The 26,489-nt window shown below is 41.1% G+C and overlaps 1 protein-coding gene across 9 annotated transcripts in view; it reads right to left on the bottom strand.

Annotated features, from left to right (window-relative positions):
• Positions 1–26,489, bottom strand: part of lrba (LPS responsive beige-like anchor protein) — a 395,517-nt gene that overhangs the window by 91,338 nt on the left and 277,690 nt on the right. For all 9 annotated transcript variants that reach the window (XM_034188370.1, XM_034188371.1, XM_034188368.1 and 6 more), the window contains 3 exons: positions 22,738–22,878; positions 19,319–19,438; positions 5,963–6,115 (listed from right to left, as the gene is read on the bottom strand). In XM_034188370.1, coding sequence (XP_034044261.1) covers positions 5,963–6,115; positions 19,319–19,438; positions 22,738–22,878 — 414 coding nt within the window. The remainder of the gene's footprint in view (positions 1–5,962; positions 6,116–19,318; positions 19,439–22,737; positions 22,879–26,489) is intronic.

The following is a 26,489-nucleotide window of genomic DNA, read 5'->3' as shown; positions in this document are numbered from 1 at the left end:
TGCAGATGTTGAGATGGAAGAATGGGACTAGACAGCTGAAATTATATCCAATATACTACCATCACATACGGGCAACGTGTGGAGTTAACTGATCCAAAACACCCTCGATGATATTACTTTTTTTGTCTTTTGCTTTGTTTTTGTTTTGTTTTTTGCATGATTACTATGCATCTCATGTATGACTAAAGTACATATAGTATTCCTTCTTGAAGAAGTAAGTAGTTAAGTCATATAAAGGCTTTGAGATCTTATCCTGGATTCCATGGCAAGAAGCAGGGCAAAAACATCTATGAAATCCCCTGGACCGGACGCCAGTCCAGCACAAGTTACTCTAATTTTAAATGGACTGCATAATGCTTTACTATCTGATGAAGATTGTCAAATCGCTTTACAATGATGTGTCACATTCACCCATTCAGACAAACATGAATGTCAAGGTGCAGCTATGCAAGATGCTCAACTGCACACCAGGAACAACTTGGTGATTAAGAACGTTGCAGAAGGGACCTTAGGCTTTGCTCAAACTGCCAGTTCAAATCGGATTTAAAGCATATCTGATTCAAATGTGATCTCAGTGACTGACTGTACACATTACATGCAGCAAGTGACAACATCTGATTTGTGTGTCCATACTGCAGTCTTTATCTGCAGTCTAATCCACATCTGCTGTTATGGTAATGAAAGTCACACACATGTGAACAGTTACGGGACTGCTGTCCTGTCTCTGAACCTCTGAACGCTGCAGCTACAACGTTCTGACTCATGGGATACAGATTCTAATCAAAGCTGGTGAGCTTACTGTATTTTCCAGAGTATGAGGCTTTTTTGTGTAGTTTGAGAGGTCCTGCAATTTATACTCCAATGCAACACTGCAATGCATATACACTGGAATATACGGTATATGTATTTAGTGCATCTGGTATTCACAGTATTCACAGCGCTAGACTTTTTCCACATTTTATGTTACAGCCTCATTTGAAAATGGAGTAAATGAAATGTTTTCCCTCAAAATTCTCCAACACCACCCCATAATGACAACATGAAAAAAGTTTTGTTTGTTTTTTGCAAATTCATTAAAAATAAAAAGCTAAGAAATCAAGAAATCATCGTGTACGTAAGTATTCACACCCTTTGCTTAATACTTTGTTGATGCACCTTTTGCAGCAATTACAGCCTCAAATGTTCTTGAATATGATGCCAAAAGCTTGGTTCACCTATCTTTGGGCAGTTTTACACATTCCTCTTTGCAGCACCTCTCAAGCTCCATCAGGTTATATGGGGAGCGTCGGTGCACATCCATTTTCAGATCTCGCCAGAGGTGTTCAATCGGATTCAGGTCTGGGCTCTGGCCGGGCCACTCAAGGACATTCACAGAGTTGTTCTGAAGCCACTCCTTTGATATCCTGGCTGTGTGCTTCGGGTCATTGTCCTGCTGAAAGATGAACAGTCTCCCCAGTCTGAGGTCAAGAGCGCTCTGGAGCAGGTTTCATCCAAGATGTCTCTGTACATTGCTGCATTCATCTTTCCCTCAATCCTGACTAATCTCCCAGTTCCTGCAGCTGAAAATCATCCCCACAGCATGATGCTGCCACCACCATGCTTCACTGTACGGATGGTGCCTGGTTTTGTTCAAAAATGGCACCTGGCATTCACGCCAAAGAGTTCAATTTTCGTCTCATCAGACCAGAGAATTTTGCTTCTCATGGTCTGAGAGTACTTCAGGTGGCTTTTGGTAAACTCCAGGTGGGCTGTCATGTGCCTTTTACTAAGGAGTGGCTTCCATCTGGCAACTCTACCATACAGACCTGATTGGTGGATTGCTGCAGAGATGGTTGTCCTTCTGGAAGGTTCTCTTCTCTCCACAGAGGAATGCTGGAGCTGTGACTGAGTGATCAGTGGGTTCTTGGTCACCTCCCTGACTAAGGCCCTTCTCTCCCATTGCACAGTTTAGACAGGCGGCCAGCTGCAGGAAGAGTTTTGGTGGATCTAAACTTCTTCTATTTACGGATGATGGCCACTGTGCTCATTGGGACCTTCAAGGCAGCAGAAATGTTTCTGTACCCTTCCCCAAATTTGTGCCTTGAGACAATCCTGTCTAAGCTGTAGAAACATCTCAAGGAAAATCAGTGGAAACAGGATGTACTTGAGCTCAATTTTGAGCTTCATGGCAAAGGCTGTGAATACTTATGTACATTTGATTTCTTAGTTTTGTTTTTTTTTTTTTTTTTAATAAATTCGCAAAAAATCACTGTCATTTTGAGGTATTGTGTGTAGAATTTTGAGGAAAAAAAATTAATTCATCCATTTTGGAATAAGGCTGTAACACAATGTGGAAAAAGTAAAATGCTGTGTTACAAAATGACATCAGGTGTGCTGTCAGGTAACAGTTTGATCACCAAAAGGAGCTATTAGAAAAGAAACATGCACAAACACATGTGGCACACAAAACTTTTTTTTTTAACACTTAACGTGCACTGTAAAAGTCAAGTCCAGAAACAGTCACATAAAAACAATGCAGTGTGTGCAATTAAAGTCTATTACAAAGAAATGATGTGCATACAGACTGAACATCAGCTGAAACACTGCCACGAAAATATATGTGCAAGACTCCTGCACATGTGAACAACAGATGGTGTACAGTGTTCGAGGTGTGAAGGGTCAGCTGAGCATTCTTTTTTATTTTTGAGGAGATTTTACAGATTAGTTTGGGCTTGTGTGTGTGTATTTGTAGAGAGTCAGATGTAGGGATCTCAACAGAACTAACAACGAGTTATTAAATACACAAAGACCTGACTGTGAAATAAAAGGTTGTAAAACATATCTTCAATAAAAACAGTAACACAAATTTCAGCACTAGATAACAACAAATAACCTCTATCAGTATATTCCTTCTTCAGAACAAAATAAAGCTTTAATGGCTTGGGTAACTTGCAAAAAAACAAACAAAAAAAAAACAAAAATGGTACGTTACGACAGCAAGCTTCCCTTCGTACGCCCATTTTTTGTGTGACCATGCTGACAGCCCAACACAGAAAAGTGTGTGATTAATGATAGGAGCATGGTCATATCAGCAGGTTGGTTAACAGACACTGCTGCACAACTGCACAGGTCACAGAGCACACCCAACCAGCACTCATTACTACTGAACACACATCACAGACGACACTACATCGGCTTTTCCCCAAACGCCTGGCAAAAAACCCCAGAGATAACACATTTACATGCTTTGCTATGTAAATGTCCATCTGTAATTTTGACAACTCCTTAAAATCCTAGAATACTTTTAATTTACAATCATGCCCAGCCTTTCAGTATCAGCAAAACTCCATAAAAGTCAACAACAAGAGATAAAGAAGTAGAAATAACGTCAAATACCTGTCCCAGGAATAAAACAAACAGTAATCTCTCTGGTGCGTTTTACACCGGCCTCAAAGAGGTGGAGTGTGGACAAGACCAGAATACCCTGGATAGGACAAATGAAGCCTGAACATGGCCTCCACCATATAATTGCCAAACAAACTAAAGCTGACAGGCTAATCTTGGTTTGGGTGTGTAAAAAATGCACATTTTTGTGGACTGGGTAGTTATAGTCATGATGCGTAGATTGATGTGGTATTAATAATTATGTGGATCAACAGCTAAAGTCACCAATCTATCAATACCCGCTAATTACTACCAACAGTGCTAATATAAAAATAATATAACGCAATGCCTGAAATTCCTTTGCCGTATGAGCATGTATCAGTGAAAGAGTGTGTACAAAAAATGAGAACTTTTGACCCCTTGGAATAGGTCAAGGTTACCCATCTCTGAACTTGTCCAAGTCGATGTCCCAAGAATACTCCCTGTGAATTTAAAGACCCTGGCTGTAATAGACTGGACTTATGCTGAGCACAGTCGGACGGGCAGACGGACGCAAAGAATTCGCAATACCTGACAGCCATATTTTGGCCTCGGTAATTAAAAATATGAAAATTTCACGCAGTCATGATACTGGAGCATTGGTCTTTTTAGATGGTCCGTTAGTACAATTAACTGCACAGCAAGCCGTCCTACCTCAGATACTTGCAATAAAACACTCAGAAATTACAAATATGGTCGAGTCCAAGCACTAGCAGAAAGTGCCCTCAACCACCAGAGCACAAGCTGTCACTCAAAGCAACCACACTCCTAAATATTCACAAGTTACGGTTTAACATGCCTTATACTGATGAATTACGTAAACGTTCACTCCTCATGCAGTTGTCAAGAACTGGTAAACTAGCCACAATGACCAATATGGTTTTTTGTACCATGCTGTAAACATGGTTATTTCTGCTGTAAGGTTGGGGATTTTAACAGTGTCTATAGGGAGCCAGCTTCATGAAACCATTCAAGGAAATGCAAGATATGGCAGGTTCATGTTTGTTTCATTTTTCAACACTGGCAATTGCCACTTGGAAAAACCTGAATAAATGAGCAGAGAAACAAAACAAAGGCAGATGTTTTCACACAGGTATACTGCGTGGTACAATGGCCCATTTAATATGGAATCATACTCTGTGGGAGCATGTACTGTTAATTCTGGACTATCCAGCACCATCATTAAAGCACCAAATGAGGGAATATCTCTCTGGTGGACTTGCATTTTAATTAGTCACCCTTTGGGTTGACTAGTCAGGCAGGACATAAATACAAAACACTATCATTTCTATGTGCACCTTAACAGTTGCATCCAGAAATGTAGGTCAAAATGTACACAGAGAAGGAGGTGGGGGTGGGTTGTTGGATAGGGTAGTGGGTGCAGTGATGTTAGATCGCTTTGCCAACACAGAAATCTGAGTACGAAGCCATGTCGCAGGGGTGGAAGGATCAGATAACAGGAAGAACAGGGAGATGGTCAGGAAACAACACTGTCACTTTGAATTACAATCTTCAGCTTTATCTAAAGGGAGGGGCAGACGTGTCTGAGAAAACATCAGTCAGACACGATCGTGGAAATGGCACGAGTTGAAAAACAGGAATGGTGGCAATTAAGTGTGCGGGTCAGAGTCCAACTTGATTTTTTTCTGCAACAGTTGAAATGTGCTTTTCCAAAATGACATCATATGGAACAACAACACTGATGCACTGGCGTGTGCGTGTGTATGTGTGTCTGGCATGCAAAAATGCATGTGGATTCAGAGTTGTAGTCAAGATGGAGATTTGATGAGCTGCAAGCAGCTCCAGATCTTCCTTGTAAAGCAGAGCAAGTAGCTCAGTGGGACAGGAGTCTGGCTACCACCACGTAGACTTGGGTTTGATTTTCATTCATGCTACCTATCTGTGCCCTTGGATAAGACACTTCATTGATATTGTCCCAGTTCACCCAGTTGTAAATGGGTACCAACCTTGGCTGGAGGAGTAATCTGTGGTGGAGTGTTGTTGTTGTAGACTCATCTGCTTCATGCTACAGTATCTGGACATAAGTACCGGTGCCAACGGGTCTCCGGGCCTATACAGGACTGAATTCTTCTTTCTTTCCTCATAAAGCAGTAGTTATAATCTACCTCTGAGTCCAACAGACCATTCAACTTGTCAGTTTCACATGTGAGAAGGTCCTCATGAGTATTTGTGGTGTAGTGGCTACCTCAGTTGCTCCCAAGCAGTTGACCTGGGTTTAATTCTTACCTAATGCTACCGAATTGTAATTTATGTAGTGTACAGCAAGAAGGTCCAGGGTTTGATTGCACCCATGTCTACTTCCTTTCCGTGTATAATTTACATGTCCTTCTCATGTCTGCGCAGGTTTCCTCCAGGTACTCCAGTATCCTCCCACCATCAACATATGCACATTAGGGTCACCTTTCTGACCAAGACAGCATCTCCAGATCAGGAATTGGTTCCCAGGAGCTAGACTGTGGCTGCCCACTGCTCCCATTGATTGGATTGTATGTAAGTGCTATTATGTGCCATGGTCCTCTGCAGTGTTCATGCATCTTACCATGCGATTGATGCGCACAAAGTCCTCCGGGGTTTTTGCCCAGGGCGGCAGCTCCACATCAGAGACCACAATGCCATCTTCCATCGTGCCCAGGCTGTAACCATTAGCATTGACAAACATCTCTGGAAGGTAGTAGAACTCTGGGATCAGCTCCTGCATGAGAACAGCAGAGACTCAGGCAAATATACAACAGCAACACTGCTGGACATGAATAAAACTGAGTAAACAGTTTTGTAACCTTTTCAGGCAGTTAACACTTTAGATACAGATAAGACAGAGGCTTGCTAAAATGATGATGCAGAATAAACAAAGACAAAATAAATCTGGTTCAGACTGACACAACTAATAGGGAAATGTATTGGACTTTTCAGCTAAAAACAGACTGGTTCAGGGTCCAAAGTGTTTAACAGCAACCCAAAATAGAAACAAGGCAAAATCGTTACTTCAGCTTCCTGATCATTACAAGTGATGGTCGTGCTGGTGCATATACAGACCCTGTGGTAACTTCAGCCTTTAAGTATGAAATTCAAAAACAGTACAATCCTATGCGGTTCACTTATGTTTTAATGTGTTTCGACAGCAAATCAACTAGAATGTTTCAAAGCATTTATTTTGAATCGGTTCTTAATGTACTGAGGCTGCATTTACCACAGCTCCTTCCTTTTGAAACAATCTATGGAACAAAACTAAAAACAGGTTTTGAAAAATTCTAGGGAAGTATGCTGAGTTTGCATCACAGTATCGATGAAAATTTTTGCCACTATCTCCAGCCACTCATTCTATCTGCCGTTTCATTCCAGTTTTAGTTTCCTATTCTGTTGCATAGTTCATCTAATGTTTGCCCATATATTAGGCATCATGTTTCTCCCCACAGTTGCTAACTTGTTATTATTATATATTATTATATTATTCTAGTGAAAGCACAGAAAAAGAGCAACTGACTCCACCAGATGTGCCAACCTGAAGTAATGGCAGCAAGAAAAGTGTTGTTTACATTCTTTATGGCACTATACAATGCCACTAGATGATTATATGTGAAAAGTCTGTACAATTCTGTTGCATCACCACAAATCTGGTTAGAAACCTGAAAATTGATCTCACTGCAGAACATGAGGACTATGAAGAGGTGATCAGATTAGCATAAGTGACATTTAGATCTTAAGCCCCGGTCACACGGCACTAATGAAGGACACCAAAGCCCAAATGAAACAAGAAATCAGGACTTACACTGACATTGTTTAACCGTCGTCCAGCTTCGTTCCTGCAGCTGGTGTTTCGTCAGAATTTTTAAACTGTTAAAAAATGTGAACGAATCCTGACAACAACCTCAATTTGTCCTTATTTCGTTTTGCTTTCTTGGCGGTTCCTCATTGTTTGCGTAGTTCCCGTAACATTAGCGTTCCGTATGACTGGCGTCCAAATTCATCCAACCTCCCAAGTCCAACATCTTGCACGAACGCTGACTATATCTGAACGGATCAATAACTAAAGCTCCAACGAGCTGAACACAACATCCTTTTATCGCTGATGACTCGTCCATGTGTGGGGCAAAAAGCAACGTTGTCATACAGAAACAATAGCGGCAACAACATTTTATCAACTACTTTAACTATTTCCGCACGTTCCAGCCGTTTGTGGCTGGCCTGCGTATGCACACACGTTGTTACGACTACACACGTTGTCAAGACTACCAGACTCCATACCTACAAGTGCTGCTGACATGAGGACAAGGGTGGCTGAGCTTGGTCTCATACCCGCTGTCAGTCACGTCATCATGAATATTTTGTTTTGATTTTGTTTAAAGCGTCAAGGTTGACGTTTGCTTCATTTTTCTTTTGTTAGTTTCGGTTTTGTTTTGTTCCTTTTTGCGCTCTTGATTTGTAGGCTTTTCAGTGATGGGAACAGTGCAGGATCACTTGTCCACCTTTTCTCCACGATTTGTGACTTTGTGACTTTTTCTCCTTCGTTCAGTTATCGTCGTGTGCCGTGTGACCGGGGCTTTAAGCTTTGAAACCTGGAATTCATTATGTATGCAAGCAAGCTTTTCGAGGAATGTTAGTCCTGATACACAGGTCTCATCACTATTTGATATTGGACCAGCTTATCCCAAGCCTGAAACTGCAGAAACCTCAGAGAATTAATCAGGACACAATAACGGAGACAGATTAGGAAATATGCGAATGGTAAATCTGAATACACTCCAGCGAGCAACATTTCTGAAGGTAGAAACAGAAAAGAGAAAAACAAAAAAATCCTCAGAAAGCCATAACTCTTGACAAAGACTAAAAATCCTTGAATTTTGCAATAAGATTAACAGCATTAAAGTTGTAACTTACATCACTGCCCTGAGTTTGTATATGTAATTGTAGTATGTCTTTATATGGCTCTTCAGGGAGTGAAAGTGACATTCATCAGGGGAAATGCAGGACTGACTGGTTTCAGAAACGTCAGAGTATTAGTGTTTGACAAACTGGTAGAAACACTGAAAAATGCCTCATCTAACCATGTCAAACAAAGTTCCAGAATCCACACACGAATCCCAATCAACAAACCTTTAATGAGTTCCTCCTCTTGGTAAGCTTTCCAGTGTCCCATCATTTGTGGAAAATGGCTGAAAATGTTTGACTAATCCTAAATAACAGACTAACGCTGATGTAAACAATGTTCTTGGCCAAGTTAAATACAAAGAACATCAGATTTGGTAAAGAAAGAAATAATGGAGCTATCGCTGAACGTCAAATCTGGACGGATTTAAAAATCATCCGTTACTGCAGTCAACAGTGATGTTTTGCAACTTGTCCAATTATTCATGGAAATTATCCCTGTGACTGCTTGTCTTGTGCTTGCTTCTGTCCTCCACCACTACAAAAGATATCAAAAACAAACCTCTGAGCATGCACTCAGCTGTGGTTTTACACCACGCATATTCTTTGTTTGCATCCCAGCAGCAGAAATGAACTCTTTGGAACATGAACACAACAGAAAAACACACAGTTCATCAGATTCTTTCCAACTCAAGATGATTTCATTTGGCTGTCTCAAAAATAGTGTTTTCAAAGTGAGGCGAGTCAGAATAGTGAAAAGAAATTCAGTTATGACAGCAGATGTAACCCCACGTTTATGCAGCCATCATTCTTAACCAAGCAGAACGCACCACAATCATGGTAAACATCAAGACTGAGTTTGAGCTAAAACATAAATATGTCTACGCTATCCTCCAGGTATAAACTTGTCACCGTTTATAAAAGACGAAGATGAACCAGGATGTCTGAATACTTACACAATGAGATGTATGTTAGAATCGGAATATTTGACGTTAATATTCACAATATGAGCTTTTCCATCATCTTGATATAATAAACCCACAAATGCAAGCAAGTGCAATCTACACTACATTATGATTTGACTTGTGCACATTATAACTCTGATACTTCGCTGTCACATTATAATTAGTCCACAAATATAGCTCTTAATGTACTGATGGAAACAATTAGAATTTTGGGTGTTAATTGTTATTGATACATGGTTCCAAAGCCAGACACTTCTATCTTTAAAGCTGTGACCTGTGTATCATTTATCACTGTAGGTAAATCACTGGTGATCATAAAATCCCAAACCGCATACTTTCATCCAGACAATGTAGAGCACTGGGCAGAGCACATGTCAAAAACAGCACAAAAATACACATTTTTTTCCAGTTGGTCTTCCTACATCCGATGCCAGTAATTTTACTGTCTTGAATATTTTTGAATTCAGTTTTATTCATTTTTTTAAAAAACTGAAGATTACACCAGTTATGAGCTGTAGACATATTTTGATACAAGGGTTGGACAACCAACCTACAAACTGGGAGTTCAATTTCAGGTGTGACCATCATGTTTGTGTCCTTGTGCAGGCACTTCATCTGCACTGTCCCAGTCCACTCACCTGTAAATGGGTGCTACACTGCAAAAACTGTCCCTCTTGACATAAGCCAAATAATCTGAAATACAGCCAAATTGTCTTGTATTAAGCAAAAAAAAAAAAAAAAAAAAAAAATCTGCCAATGTGGTAGGAAAAATTTACTTGGTTAGAATTCTTAAAACTAGCAAAGTGTCAAGGCACTGAATAATCAAAATGTGCCTTAAAGCTAGACAGATTTCTCATTTTAAGATTAGCCTCTATCTTAAAGTAAGGAAACCAATGTTGTTCCTTTCCTTGGAAGATTTGAAATCCATTGCCTTTCTTTGTTATTGGTTAAATACAGCTTGTTATTAGCTGGAAAAATGTATTAAGAAAAAGTGAGATACTGTACATTTTCCCAAAATAAGACATTTATTCTGATGTAAAAAAAAAAAAAATTTGACAAGATAATTTTTCTAATTAGACAAAAAATTAAGTCAATTTTCTTTAAACAGTCTTTTTTTTCTTTCTTAGATATCACTTTATACCTTTATTTAACTAGGTAAAAAACTCATTGAGAATAAAACCTCTTTTTCAAGAGTGACCTGGTCAAGACGGCAACACAAAAGCAAAGTAGTTACATCAAACACAAACACACACATTCAAAAAACAGAATGTAATACATGGTTACAAAACGCAATTACACAGTCCAATTGTCCTTAACTCTCTGTCCTTTATGATTGTTTTAAATTCTCCCAAGTTACAAGATGTGTCAATTTGAGGTCCTTCTGCAAAATGTTCCATGTGGACGGGGCAGCAACTTAAAAGCCTTTTTGCCCAATTCAGTTTCTGACTCTTGGGACCTGCATCAGTATAACGTCCTGAGAGCGCAGGCCATAAGCGCTGAGGTTTTCTACACATATATGAACACAAATATGAAGGCAGAAGTCCAAGAATACATCTATAGATAAAAATCAGCCAACGAGAGCGTCTACGAACAGACAAGGATGAACAATGTGCAGCGGCATATAAGGAGCAGTGATGTACACGATAACTGCAACCAGTTATAAAACATAAAGCACAATGGTATACAGCATCCAGTTTCAATAAAAACTGATTAGGAGCATTCATAAAAAGCAAGTCTCCATAGTCCAACAAGGGCAGAAAGACTGTGGTGATCAGTTTTTTATAGCTTGCAAAGAAAAACATTATTTCTAAAAACGAAACCCAGTTTCAATCTCAGTTTAAAAACAAGTTTATCAATAGGCGATTTAAAAGACAGGTTCTCATCAATTAAGATGCCCAAGTACTTGTAAGATGTGACCATTTCAATTTCTGCTCCATAATGGTTGACAACTTAGGAAGGGGAAATGGAAGCTGCTTGCCATTTGAAAAGAGCATAGTCTTTGATTTGTCTGCATTCAGCACCAACTGGAGCTGTTTCAAACAGAGCTGAACAGTGTCAAAGGCCGACTGCAACAACTCGAGTGATTTTAAGGCTGAGGAAGCGAAGCAGTAAATTACAGTGTCATCAGCATAAAAATGTGACGCAGCATCAGACAAATCATCACAAAGATTATTTACATAAAGTGTAAACAACAAAGGCCCCAGTATAGAGCCTTGAGGTACTCCCTTTTGCACGGGGAGAAAAGAAGAAAAAGACCCGGCAGCCTGAACACACTGCGTTCTCTCTGATAAATAATTGGAGAACCAGTTTAAGGCCCGGTTAGATAACCCAATCTTGTGGAGTCTATCTACCAGAACAGCATGATCAACTGTATCAAATGCCTTTGACAAATCTATAAAAAAGAGCTGCGCAGTATTTCGACCATTTAGTGCCTCTATAATGTTGTTTACTTTAACACCTTAAAGTAAACAACATTTACTTTAACACTGTAACAGCAGCAGTTATTGTACTGTGCTGTTTTCGAAAACCCGACTGGTTTTGTGAAAGGAGACAATGATCATTTAAAAGGTTTTTGAGTTGTTCACTGACCAGCTTTTCTATAACTTCAGAAAGAACACATAATTTGGAGATTGGCCTATAATTGTTAACCAAGGAGGGGTCACCACCTTTCAGCAGGGGAAAACATAAGCTGACTTCCATATTTTCGGAATCCTATTTTGGAAAACAGTTAAATTAAAATATGACACAGAGACATGACATATGACATAGAGGCTCTGCTATAAAATCTGCAGTTGACCTCAAAAAGAAAGGCTCAAGATTGTCAGGTCCTGCAGGTTTGGATTGATCCAATTGTTTTAGAACCCTAACCCTTTTGCAGTGTTGTCTTGGCTGGGGAAGTACTCTGGAATGGTTTGACCCAGGGGAAGTGGTAAACTTGGATCTGCTTGATGCTACAATACCTGCGGATAAGCACAGTTATTGCAGGATCTGCTTGATGCTACAATACCTGTGGATGAGCACAGGTATTGTAGGATCTGCTTGATGCTACAATACCTGTGGATGAGCACAAATCTGATGAGCCTCAGGACCTGCACAGGACATGCTATTTGCTTCTACCAAATCATAAGCACAATGTTAGAATTTATAATGCATTGAATCACAGTTTAACATAGAGTTCCCAAAGAGATGGCCTTGGGGCCAGATTCTACCCATGAACTACAAAATTACAGGTATATACATCATAATTTATGATGCAACACATTAATCTCTTCTTCTTCTTTGTCTTTTGGCTGTTCCCGTTAGGGGTCGCCACAGCAGATTAATCGTTTCCATCTCACCCTGTCCTCTGTATCTTCCTCTGTCACACCAACCACCTGCATGTCCTCTCTCAGCACATCTATGAACCTCCTCTTTGGTCTCCCTCTTCTTCTCCTGCCTGGTGGATCCATCCTCAGCATCCTTCTCCCTATATACCCTAGGTCCCGCCTCTGCACGTCCACTCCATCTCAATCTCTCCTCTCTGACTTTGTCTCCAAACCGTCCCCCCTGAGCTGTCCCTCTGATATGTTCATTCCTAATCTTGTCCATTCTTGTCACTCCCAAAGAGAATCTCAACATCTTCAGCTCTGCCACCTCCAGCTCTGCCTCCTGTCTTTTTGTTAGTGCCACCGTCTTTAAACCATACAACATAGCTGGTCTCACTACTGTTTTGAAAACTTTCCCCTTCACTCTTGCTGATATCCTTTGGTCACAAATCACTCCTGCCACCTTTCTCCACCCACTCCACCCTGCCTGCACTCTCTTCTTCACCTCTCTACCACACTCTCCATTACTTTGAACAGTTGACCCCAAATATTTAAACTCATCTACTTTCACCACTTCTACTCCTTGTAACTGCACTATTCCACTGGGCTCCCTCTCATTCACACATGTACTCAGTCTTGCTTCTACTGACTTTCATTCCCCTTCTCTCCAAAGCATATCTCCACTTCTCCAGACTAGACTCAACTTGCTCTCTACTCTCACTACAGATCACAATGTCATCTGCAAACATCATAGTCCATGGGGACTCCTGTCTGATCTCATCCGTCCACCTGTCCATCACCACTGCAAACAAGAAAGGACTCAGAGCTGATCCTTGGTGTAATCCCACCTCCACCTTGAATGAGTCTGTCATTCTGACTGCGCATCTCACCGCTGTCACACTATTCTTGTACATGTCCTGCACTACCCTAACATACTTCTCTGCCACTCCAGACTTCCTCATACAATATCACAACTCTTCTCTTGGCACCCTATCATAAGCTTTTTCTAAGTCCACAAACACACAATGTAACTCTTTCTGTCCTTCTCTGTACTTTTCCAACAGTATTCTCAGAGCAAACATTGCATCTGTAGTGCTCTTTCTCAGCATGAAACCATATTGCTGCTCACAGATCTTCACCTGTTTCTAAGCCTAGTTCTACTACTCTTTCCCATAACTTCATGCTGTGGCTGATCAGCTTTATGCCTCTGTAGTTACTGCAGCTCTGCACATCACCCTTGTTCTTGAAAATAGAACCAGCACACTTGTCTCCACTCCTCAGGCATCCTCTCACTTTCCAAGATTTTATTAAACAATCTGGGTTAGAAACTCTACTGCCATCTCTCCTAGACATTTCCATGCCTCCACTGGAATGTCATCTGGAGCAACTGCTTTTCCACTCTTCATCCTCTTCATAGCAGCCCTCACTTCTTCCTTGCTAATCTCTTGTACTTCCTGATTTACTCTCACCACATCATCCAGCCTTTTCTCTCGCTCATTTTCTTTATTCATCAGCTCTTCAAAATATTCCCTCCACCTTCTCAGCACACACTCCTCACTTGTCAGCACATTACCATGTGCATCTTTTACCACCCTAACCTGCTGCACATCCTTTCCAGCTCTGTCCCTTTGTCTGGCCAATCGGTACAAGTCCTTTTCTCCTTCCTTTCTATTCAACTTCTTGTACAGCTCGCAATATGCCTTTTCCTTTGCTTTTGCCACTTCTCTTTTCGCCTTACGCCGCATCTCCTTGTACTCCTGTCTACTTTCTTCATCTCTCCAACTATCCCAAAACTTTTTCGCCAACCTCTTTCTCCTTATGCTTTGCTAGATCTCTTCATTCCACCACCAAGTCTCCTTGTCTTCCTTCCACTGTCCAGATGTCATACCGAGTACTGCCCTAGCTGTCTCCCTCACCACATCTGCAGTACTTTTCCAGTTGTCCAAAATTGCTTCCCCTCCAACCAATGCTTCTCTCACCTGCTTGCTAAATTTCACACAACAGTCTTCCTCCTTCAGCTTCCACCATCTGATCCTTTGTTGAGCTCTCACTCTCTTCTTCTTTACCTCTAAAGTCATCCTACAAACAACCATCCTATGCTGTCTAGTGACACTCTCTCCTGCTACCACCTTACAGTCTATGATTTCTTTTAGCTTGCATCTCCTATAAAGAATGTAGTCCACCTGTGTGCACCTTCCTCCACTCTTATATGTTACCCTGTGCTCCTCCCTTTTCTTAAAGTAGGTATTCACCACAGCCATTTCCATCCTTTTTGCAAAATCAACTATCATCTGTCCTTCCCCATTCCTATCCTTGATACCATATCTACCCATTACTTCCTCATCACCTCTGTTCCCTTCACCAACATGCCCATTGAAGTCTGCTCCTATCACCACTCTTTCATGCTTGGGCACACTCTCCACCACCTCATCTAACACACTCCAGAAATCTTTCTCCTTCATCTCACAACCTACCTGTGGGGCATATGCACTGATATTCATCATCACCCCTTCAATTTCCAACTTCACACTCATCACCCTGTCAGACACTCACTTAACCTCCAACACACTTTTAACATACTCTTCCTTTATAATGACCCCAACACCATTTCTCTTCCTGTCCTCACCATGGTACAACAACTTGTACAACAACTTGTACCCACCGCCGATGCTCCTGCTCTTACTTCCCTTCCACTTGGTCTCTTGCACACACAATATGTCTACCTTTCTCCTCTCCATCATATCAGCCAGCTCTCTCCCTTTACCAGTCATACTACCAACATTCAAAGTCCCCACTCTCATTTCCACCCTTCTAGTTTTCTTCTTCTCCCGCTGTTCGTGGCAACGTTTTCCTCCTCTTCTGCGTCATCTTCGCCCAGCAGTAGCCCAATTTCCACCAGCACCCTGTTGGGCAATAGCACCAGTGGCGGGCGTTGTTAACCCGGGCCGCGACCGATCCGGTATGGGAATTCGATTCTGAGTCTGCATAGTTGGGTTGGCTTGTTTTACGCCGGATGCCCTTCCTGACGCAACCCTCCTCATTTATCCAGGCTTGGGACCGGCACTCAGAATGTACTGGCTGCACACCCCATGTGGCTGAGTTGCAACACATTAATCTGAATTGCAATTTTAACCATCTGAAGGTTAAATCAGATGCTACTGATTGCCACAAGCACTTAAAACAAGTTAGCCAGACTTAGTCATATGATTCTCTCAACCTAAACTGACAAAATGGTACAAGTCAGCATTAAAGCCTCAACACTGAGGAGGAGAAAATTTAGATTTCATATTCAGAGAAAGCTGGAAAAAGAAAATTCTTTGTACAGCACGTTTCTGCATTAACCCTCAGCTTCTGATGAAGATGATCGGTCATTCAGGTTGGATCCATCTAGAAATTTACTCAACAGCAACTGAACTTCTAGTTCCAAGACGTTTTGACGCTCATAAAAGTTTTAAGGGAAGGTGGTGTTGTAACCCTAATATATACTGTACACTTGGGGTTAAAGAGCTTGTTTTAAAATAGAAGGAGTGACTTGGGCATGACTTCCCTGGGTGGACAGAAATTACCCAGTAGACCTTGGGCAATTTGAGTTTGAGATCACGTCATTAAGAATCAATCTTGTAGCTAATTGCTGCAGTGCTGATTATTACTCCTCTCATCAGAATCCTTTATCTCATTTGGCAGTTCTGTTGTCTGCAAGCAACAGTTTGCGTGTGCATTTTCAAGTGCTGACTGGTTCTCTGGAGAAGAGACAAAGACACACAGATGCTGACAGCCTGACACTAAAAGTGAACACAACACTGCTGACACCAATCTGACATGCCATAATCTTTCAGACCCGCAGCTGAGATGACGGCCACGGCAGTGTGCAAGTAACCCACGCCAGAATCTGAGGTTGAGAAACAGGTTTATGCATAATTAGAATAGATATTTAATATAATCAACATATACAATATTATATATACAAAATGTAGAATGTCCACATATGGAACATGAAACATTCTTTTGAACTTCACAATGCATTCTCCTCTCATCAATAGCTGAAAACATCCATTCAAATGAGCAAGCAAGCTCACAGGTTTAGAATAACACGGCACTTCCTCACTTCTGAAATCGCTTCACTCCACAAAACCTGACCTGAAAGTAAAGGTCAACCTTTTAACGAGGCCTCCAGCTCACCCAGTTTCACCGACTAGAGCCTGCTGTAAATTTGAGCTGGAGGTGGCATGATGTATGCACGCATGCACACACACACACACACACCTACAAACCTAGAGGGCTAGGCTCCCCAACACTCCAGCCTGCCTTGCATGGTCTATTATGTGCATTGGCCCCTGTGCTCTGGCCTGGTCAGAGGCCAGCCCCTCTGATCCCCAATCCTGTCCTGTCATGGGTCACTGGAAAGGGCTTTGGCCCCTGAGCTCCACTGCTACATATCCACTGTTGCTACCTCTAACCTCTCTTCTCCTCTCGCTCCCTCTCTGATGCCTTTAGGCTCAGGCTGGGGGTCAGGAGACTGGGAACGGGAGGTCACACTAGCGTCATCCAGGCTAGAGACACACTGAATCTGGGTGTTGTATTCTATTATCACCCTGTCTTTACCAGTGGGATACGAAAACACTGGAGTTTTTGCCCTCTAGCACAGACAGACGGTCGCTATCTGTGACAGCACTGCTAAAGTTAAATGCTATACTTAGCATACTAATTGACACATCTCATCTCTAATTCTTCTTTTGCCAGGAACATGAATGTGTGTGTCCAAGTAGATAAAGCAGATGGACATCCATTCAAAAAATCCTAAAACATCCAAACTAAATATGGAAACAAAGTGATGTGGCCCAGATTTACCCTTTGTTTTGATCTAAATTTGAGCCCTCACACTTGGATCTACTATGACAGGTCGAAGCAGGGAGCAAACGAAGGCTCTTGTTGAGTTTTTGCAATCAAGCACTGGCTAGCTGTGCAGTAACAAAATCCATATGTTTTATCAGTGGGACGGGAGGGAGGGGTGGAAAACGCAATCAAGCGTCAAAACCCTCAACACCACAGTTGTCCCCCCATCCAGTGACCCAGTGCCAGGAGACCAAGCGAACCCCAGCTTTGACATAGAATGTCTGACTGTAGTCGTAAATGTTTTAGGAGTGCAGTTAAAGTGTGCACTGGGGGTTCTGAGCCCTTTCGGTATGAGAATGGCCTGTGTTGTTGCAGGGCAGATCCACAAGTTCAGCAGACTTGGGGGCCCAGTGTGCAGGGATTCAAGTCTAGGATATAGCTGGCTGAATTTGAGACAGACCGCTAGGACAGATGATAATCAGTGAAGCACTTTGGTCAGGTGACAGGCAAGCTTACATTGCAAAAACACAATGACCAGTAATGACAGGAACCTTTATTACTTTGCAAAGATGCTGAAAAGTGATTGGTTTTACAGAAAAAAAATAAACAGCTGAGGAAAGGCATGAGAGGACTGATGAAAACAGCACCTGATTCATATGTCTGTAACAGAGTTTTTGACAATATATGAGGTCATTCATTCCAATTAATCACAAATACTTTGCTGATCAGTAGATGCTTTCGATGATCCAGCTTAAGCCCCAGTCACACGGCGATCGCTGAACGAAGGAAAAAGTCTCAAAGTCACAAATCGTCGAGAAAAAGTGGATGAATGAGCCGGCACTTCTCCCATCACCGAAAAGCCTGCAAGTCCAGAGCGCATAAAAGAACGAAACAAAACTGAAACTAACAAAAGAAAAATTAAGCGAACGGCGACCTTGGCACTTTATACAAAATCAAAACAAAACTTTCATGATCACGTTACTTGACAGCGGGTATCAGACTCAGCACCAACCGGTGAACATTTCTGCAGCCAACGTGCACCCTCCACAGCACCTGCAGGTGCGAGAGTTGTCTTGACAACATAGGTCTGTCTTCACAAAAACATGTGCGCACATGCATGCTTGCATGCCGTCTGTAGCTAGAACGCTCCAGCCATAGACAGCATGTGAACATGCGCACAGCTGTCTGTGGCAAACAGCCAAGTGTGTGTGCACACAGCCTCTCCAGCCAGAGACAGCATGCGAACGTGCGTAAATAGTTAAAGTAGTTGATCAAACATTCTTGCCGCTATTGTTTCTGTATGACAATGTTGCTTTTTATCCCACACATGGATGAGTCACGTTCAGCTCATTGGATCTTTAGTTATTGATCCTTTCATATATAGTCAATGTTTGTGCAAGACGTCAGACTTGGGAGGTTGGACGAAGTTGGACGACAATCAAACGCAACACTGATGGTACGGAATCTATGCAAATGATGAGGAACCGTCAAGACAGAAAGCAAACCAGAATACGGACTAATTGAAGTTGTCGTCGGGATTCATTAACATTTTTCAACAGTTTGAAAATTGTGATGAAGCACCAGCAACAGGAACGAAGCTGGATGACTGTTAAAATGATGTCCCCGAAAGTCAAAGTAAGTCCAGATTTCTTGTTCCGCTTTGGTTTCGTGCCATGTGACCAGGGCTTAAGTTTCTTGGTTGTTCAGATGTTTCCTTGACCTTTAACCAATACACTCTAAAATCTTATCACCTCTAGATATCTAAGTTTTATTCCCACAAAGCTTGATGGAAATCCTCCATCCATATGAGTTAGTCTTGTCCACAGACACACACGCAAGTGAAAACAATACCCTGCTTCTCTAGAGCACAGGGTAACTATCAAACGTGTTATTTCACATTAAATGTGTACTGATGAGCATGTCGAGTACCTTAACATCAGACGTGTCTCTCTGGCAGTTCCTCCAGGCCCGGGACACTGAAGAGAAGGTGCGGTCAGCATGATCAAACTTCCCTCCTTGTAAGTTAAGGAAGAATGTGGTGAAGGGCTCCTGTAGATCATAAAACATATTCTGAGTGGAACTGAAAAGGAAGACCTGTAATTTCTGCTACAGCTTTGTCTGAAGGCACATGGGAGACTGGACTCTCCATTTGACCCGTTTTCTTGCACAAAAATCCTTCTCTGTTCCACTCCACCTTGAAGATGCGACTGATGGCACAACACATAAACATTGCACTGTGCCCTGTTTCTCCACCCATGTCCACACAGGCCTGTAACTATTTCAGCATTATCATGGGTGTCTTGGTGTCTTCCTTCACTAGGCTCCTTCTTGCACAGTTACTCTGTTTTTGAGAACTACATACTTGAGCATGTCCAATCACTTATGGGCTCTAAAAAAATAACGGAACTGTTGATAAAGATTGATGAAATTCTTAAGAGCTTAATGCAAAATTTTTGTTAAACCCCTTGAATTTAAGCTGAAAGTCTACCCTGCAAGCACATTTTGTTTCATTTCATCTTCATTGTGTTGGTGTACACCCAAAATTACAAAAACTGCATCACTGTTTAAATACTTATGGACCTGACTTAGTGCTGGTACTTTTCATCTGTTCCCTCTCACAAACTAAAAACAAAACCTTAATGTAAAATTGCAATAATAGCAGTGCGATAGTACAGTAAATCCATTACACTCAGTACAGATGCATTCCTAATCGTGTATAATCTTGTTAGAATAGAACAATAGTTGTCTCTGTGACAACAGCCCCCAGAAACATGGATCCAATATGCTGGACAAAACATGCAGCCTAGCACTGTAGGCAGCCAATTAAGTTTGACTTCACATAATAAGGCAATAACCACACTGTATCAGGATACTGTGCTTGAACAACACAACAAGGTTGGGTGCACTGCAAAATATCAAAAACACTGCACAATATTTTACAATTACTGCACAATTCCATTCACTTTTGCATATGACTCTGGCTTGCTTAGCGAGAGTTATAAGTGATGGTTTCTGGTAAAGTGGCTTAAGAATAAGCCTGCTAATAATGTGCAGGGATCAATGCGGTAGCTCTTCTGGGACTCGCTGAGACAGTGAGCTACTGGGACAGTAACAGGCCAAAACTGCACATTGGAGAAACTTAGCAACGTCTTTCTCCCCTGAGAGTAGCATGGAAAGATTGATGGCCTGCATTCAACAAAGGTTCCAAAAGCCAGTCATCCCGTGCATGTTGTCTGCTTATGCTCTTCAAAATGAAATGAACGCATACTACTTTCCACATCATTAAAACCTTAACAGTTTCCTTGGGGTTAACATTTTTAAAAGACAGACTTTCATTTTCTTTCTTGAGAAAACATATGGATAATTAATAGGGATGTAACAGACCATAGTTGATCCGTAATGTCCCACATGGTTTGGCATGCATATGAAGAAATAGTAAATCCTATATATGTTCTAAGGCCCGTAGGTGCTGGTGCCTATCTCAGAATTGCGTAGCATGAAGCAGATGACAGTACGACTTCCCCCTGGACAGGGAACCAGTACAACACAGGTTACTTCCTCAGTACCCATTTACAGCTGGGAGGATTGAGATAACGCAGGTTAAGTTAGGGAGGTGATGATCTAGTGGTTAAGCGTTGGGCTTGAGACCAGAGGATCCTTGGTTCAAATCCCAGCCTGACCGGAAAATCACCAAGGCCCCTTGGGCAAGGTCCTTAATCCCCTAGTTGCTCACGGTGTGTAGTGAGCGCCTTGTATGGCAGCACCCTGACATCGGGGTGAATGTGAGGCATTATTGTAAAGTGCTTTGAGCGTCTGATGCAGATGGAAAGGCACTATATAAATGCAGTCCATTTACCATTTAAGTGCCTTGTTCAATGAACATATGAAGGCAGCATGACTGTAAATCGAATGGCAGACGAGGTCCTTAGCTACTAAACCACAGTACCTGCTCTACTCTTAACTTAAAACTGAGTCTACAGTACAAGCAAATCTTGATTCTTTCATTTCATCTCTAATGCCTTGGTATAGAGCAGTGATTCTCAAAACGGCCCCCCGAGTACCTCCTAACCTGTACATTCTCCATCTCTCCCTGCTTTGCCGTAAGTCCATTAGCTCATTCAGGTGTCTGTTAGCACTTGATTGATTGATTGCTCACTGGAATAAGCTAATCAGCTTGTGGCAGAGAAAGGAGAGATGCAAAATGTGCAGGTTCGGTGGTACTTGAGCCCACCGGGGTATGTGTGTGTGTGTTTTCGGGGGGGGGGGGGAATGCATCACTGTCCAAATACTTATGGATCTGTCTTTGTTTAGAATTTTCATGTTGTCTCTTAAACTCCTTCTCCCAAACTACAATCAAAACCTTCATGTAAAATTCCAATTACACTCAGTACCAAGGCATTTCTAATAGTGTATAATCTCATTAGAATGGAACAATAGTTGTCTCTGTGACAACAGCCCCTTCCAACATGGATACAATATGCTGGACATCAAGTGCAGACTAGCACTGCAGACAGCATATGAATTGCGGATTAACTGCAAAAGTTCACATAATAGCATGAAATGCAGATTTTTTTTTTGTCACTGTGTACAGTTTTGAAAGTAATAATGGTGTATATCTCGATGCAAAGTTACAGTGAAATCAAAGCAGTTTATTCATGTGAGCAGGGGGAAAGCAGTTCTGCATTCATGTGAACAGAGCACATTAAAAGCAAACAGCATCTGCTGCCTTGTGTTCAGCTGGAGGCAGCCTGGTGCAGGCTCGACACACATTGGCGCCCAAAATATCAGGAAATGAGGACGGAGTGTGTGCACCGCATTTTCCTGTTCCGTCCTGAACTCATTGACCTGAACATGGGCAGAGTCAAAGTGGCTGGAAGTCAGAGAAATTAATTAATAAGGAAATAAATAAATTAATTTAAAAATGAATGAAATCCTGACTGAAATCAAATTAATTAAATAAAAAATGAATGAAATCCTGACTGAAATCCTGAATATCAGAAAGCAAAGTTATATTTGCCTCCATTTTTTTTTTTTTTTTTTTGATCCAAAAAAAATGACAGATGGCTCTGTGAGTAAATACAGTGATGCTTTCCAAACTGTGAGTTTTGTGATTGGTTGCATCACTTACCATTAACTAGTTAAAAAAAACAAACAAACATGCATTTGACAGCATGTTTAGCATTTAGTATGTGGAGATCTCACTGACTGTGTTACAGCCTGCAACATTAAAACAAACCAAAAAAAACCCTTCCAGCTACACTTTAGGATTAATTTGTCCCAATAAGTTGATCACATACATTATATTACTGATTTAAATCAGGACATAATCACAACTCGAACACACTTACAATTCGTAGGAGCCACATCAGGGTGAAGCTGGAGGTGGAGTAGTGGGTGCCGTAGTGGAACTTTGGTACCTGATCATCCTCCCAGGACTCAAAGCGCTCTGAGAAGAATGCTGCCCTCTTGGGGTTCAGAGCACCAATGGGCTACAGAAAAATGAGAAAATAAAACCTTGATTAAAAAATATGCAAAAACCCTGAAATGCTCTTTTAAAGAAAAGAAATGGAATTGGTGCTGCATTTTACACTGTATATACCCAATAACCACACTTTGAGGCACAGTAGTGCAAAGCAAATGAAGGCGGTAACCTTTGTGCAATCTCAAATGAATATTAGATGATGTTTCCTTTCAGACAGAGATCAATCCTTTCCCACAGAGTGCTTTTTAGAGGCTGTGAAACAGAGCCCCGGCAGCTGCAGTCTGTCAGAGAAAACTAATGTCCTCTGATGAAAGAGTGTCTACCAGGAATATCAATACCCAAGCAGCGGGTTCCTTTAATTTCTACTTTTATTAATCTGTAAGTAATACACTGGTCACCAGCTCTATTTGTAGTCTAGAGAAATGGCAACGATGCATTAATTTTCCATAGCTCCTGAAAAGCCAATAAGCCTGTGGCACTTGGACACTATTTAAAATCTCATTTAAAGAAATCACTTTCAGGCTGGCTCAATTTTTATTAGTCTTCTGCTGGCTGTGCATCACCCCCCACAAATACACACACACACAGATCAATGGTAATATAATGATGGCCTTTTGAGGATGAGGGTTGAGGAGGGCATAGATCAATTGGATCGTTTTCATATCATAGGGTGTTTGTCACAGTAAGACTCATCCAGGGCCTGGCTTTGATATTGATCTGCAATATGGCTACTGTTTTGTGTGGCTGTAATGAGGTGAGTTTGCGTATAATAAGTATGTGCAGGGAGAGATGCACACAGGATTTTTACAATATGTTCCACTTTGTATGGATAGCTGAATATATATATATATATATATATATATATATATATATATATATATATATATACACACACACACACAAACACATACGTAAGTGTGCATGAATCAATGAATGTTTATGAGTGCAACGGTAAAAAATATTTGCATGACTTGAACATATCATTCAACACTGTCAGAAAAGAAAATATTCTTTCGATTGCAAGAATGGAAAACATTTGTTTTATATGACACCTATACATTTGCATCATCATTAATTATTTTATTGATCTTTTTTAAATTAGAGCAGTATTTCTTCTTGGAGCAGGATGACGGCAGCGGGACACAGCAGTGAACTTTATATAATGGCTGAGTGTCATTTGATTGGTACTTTGTATGTCACATGACATGGATTAATTTGTCCCATTTGTGTTGCATTGCATTTAGAGTACAGTTTGGTTCCATTTATATGGGGTTAAAATTGTCTCATTAATATTTGTAAATGCACGCAGGGTGATCTACAAATAATCATTGATTTGCAAATATGTTCAGATATCCACAAATGCAAATTTCATATTTGTAACCTGTAAATTGGTCTTTGCAAATATAAAACTTAATTTGTAAAAAAAAAAAAAAAAAATTACATTTGTAAAACTGGAAATTGTATTTGGGAATAGAGTGTCAGCATTTGTGGATCACCAATTACACGCATTCATTGCTTTCCTCTGCGATGTAATTTTGAGACATTCTTTTTGCGAAATCCACACAGATCCACAAACAAATGCCTACTGATTCACAAATACACACTCACGCACACTGGATATCCACTAGATGGCAGTGTGGTTCCATTCATTGATCTGGCAAGCTGAAACTATATGCTCCCGGATGAGAGAAGACCGACATTTCAGAATAAATCATTTCACATTACGGAGGCATCTGATGGATGGGTATGTATGTGGTGATATTGTCTGCAAGGTCAATTATTTTTTAAAATTATGTGTCCGCGGATTTCATCATGGGGAGGGGGGTGGGGGTGTTAGTGTTGTACTCTTTAACGCAGTGGTTCAAATAAGCGTATTAAACAGCATTGCGCCTGTGCGTGCTCCGTGACACAGACATGCTGCAAAATTCTTCCTTTAAAAACGTGAAAGTTCTAAAGGTTTGCGATGTCCACATGCTACATTTAGCTAAGCTTCGCACAGGAACCACACAGTGTCACCGCAGCAACCAACCAGTCCCGCTTTACGACAACTGTTGCAACAGCCAGGCTCTGAGTGGCATTTATTCTCCTCGAAACTCCGCGGATCCGAGGAAACTGATTTGTATCTGTAACACACAGATCAGTGTCCGCGGACTTATAAAACTTGCATGATGTCGTAAAAAAAAAAAAAAAAGAACGCTTTGCGATAAGCATTTTAAAAACTCAGTAATGATCACAATTAAAGAGTCATCCGGGAGCATATAGTTTCAGCTTGCCACATCAATGAATGGAACCACACTGCCATCTAGTGGATATCCAGTGTGCGTGAGTGTGTATTTGTGAATCAGTAGGCATTTGTTTGTGGATCTGTGTGGATTTCGCGAAAAGAATGTCTCAAAATTACGTCGCAGAGGAAAGCGATGAATGCGTGTAACTGGTGATCCACAATGCTGAAACTCAATTCACAAATACAATTTCCAGTTTTACAAATGTAATTTTTTTTTTTTACAAATTAAGTTTTATATTTGCAAATACAACATTATTTGCAAAGACCAATTTACAAGTTACAAATATGAAATTTGCATTTGTGGATATCTGAACACATTTGCAAATCAATGATTATTTGTAGATCACCCTGCGTGCATTTACAAATATTAATGACACAATTTTAACCCCATACATTTAGAATGCAAAACTGGTTCCACATGTTTAGTACCATTGCACGCTGCACACACGCACGCGTGTGCACTCTTCACACGTGCGTGCTCGCACACACACACGCACACGTGCTCTCACACGTACATGCATGCGCGCCCACACATGCATGCACATGCACGAGCGCCCACACATGCATGCACATGCACGAGCGCCCACACAAAACAAATCCACTGTACTTAGCAGGAAGAAAGAATGAAAAGCTGGACTAATTTCTGACGTGATTTTTTTTTTGCTCGCTGCACTGAGGATGTACACAGTCTTTTTTTGGTAATACACGCAAGCACAAGCGCCGACCCGGTTGCGTGTGTGTGCGCAGGTGGGACAATGACTCTACCAAGACATGATTGGAGCTAACTGGCGCTGCTAATTCTTGTAACACACACACACATAAAATCCAAGCCGTCTGGATGCATGAAGAGCTGTTCAGATGAAAAACGGATGTGATTTTTGGCTGGACTGAGGAACTACACAAAGTCTTTTTTTTCCCTTTTTTTTAATGGAAGTCCAAAGTCAGTGCACAGCATCACTGGACTATATGTCACAATTTGGACTTGAGCAGCAGTGGAACACCAAAATGTAAGTCTCTTTTCTGTTGTTTATCAATTAATAAACTACCAAATGACGGATCTATTTTAGCCGTTATATAAAACAAATAATGAATCTTTTTACATTCTTTCAATGGAACAAATATTTAATTTGGTGAAAGCTGGAACATACCATTCAACGAGGTGAAGCCTTGTTGAATGGTATGCAGGGCGATGCAAGTATATTCACTTGTATTTCGACAGTTTTCAGTGCTTGAGGGTGAAATTCAACAGGAATATTTCAAAGCATTTACTTTGAATCAGTTGGTGATGTACTGAGGTCCTATTTAGCACAGCTTTTTCAATAGGGCTTGTCCTC

This window comes from Thalassophryne amazonica, chromosome 15, assembly GCF_902500255.1.
Source record: "Thalassophryne amazonica chromosome 15, fThaAma1.1, whole genome shotgun sequence".
NCBI lineage: Eukaryota > Metazoa > Chordata > Actinopteri > Batrachoidiformes > Batrachoididae > Thalassophryne > Thalassophryne amazonica.
Note: the sequence above shows the minus strand (reverse complement) of the source record. Positions and strands in the feature narration are given on the sequence as shown.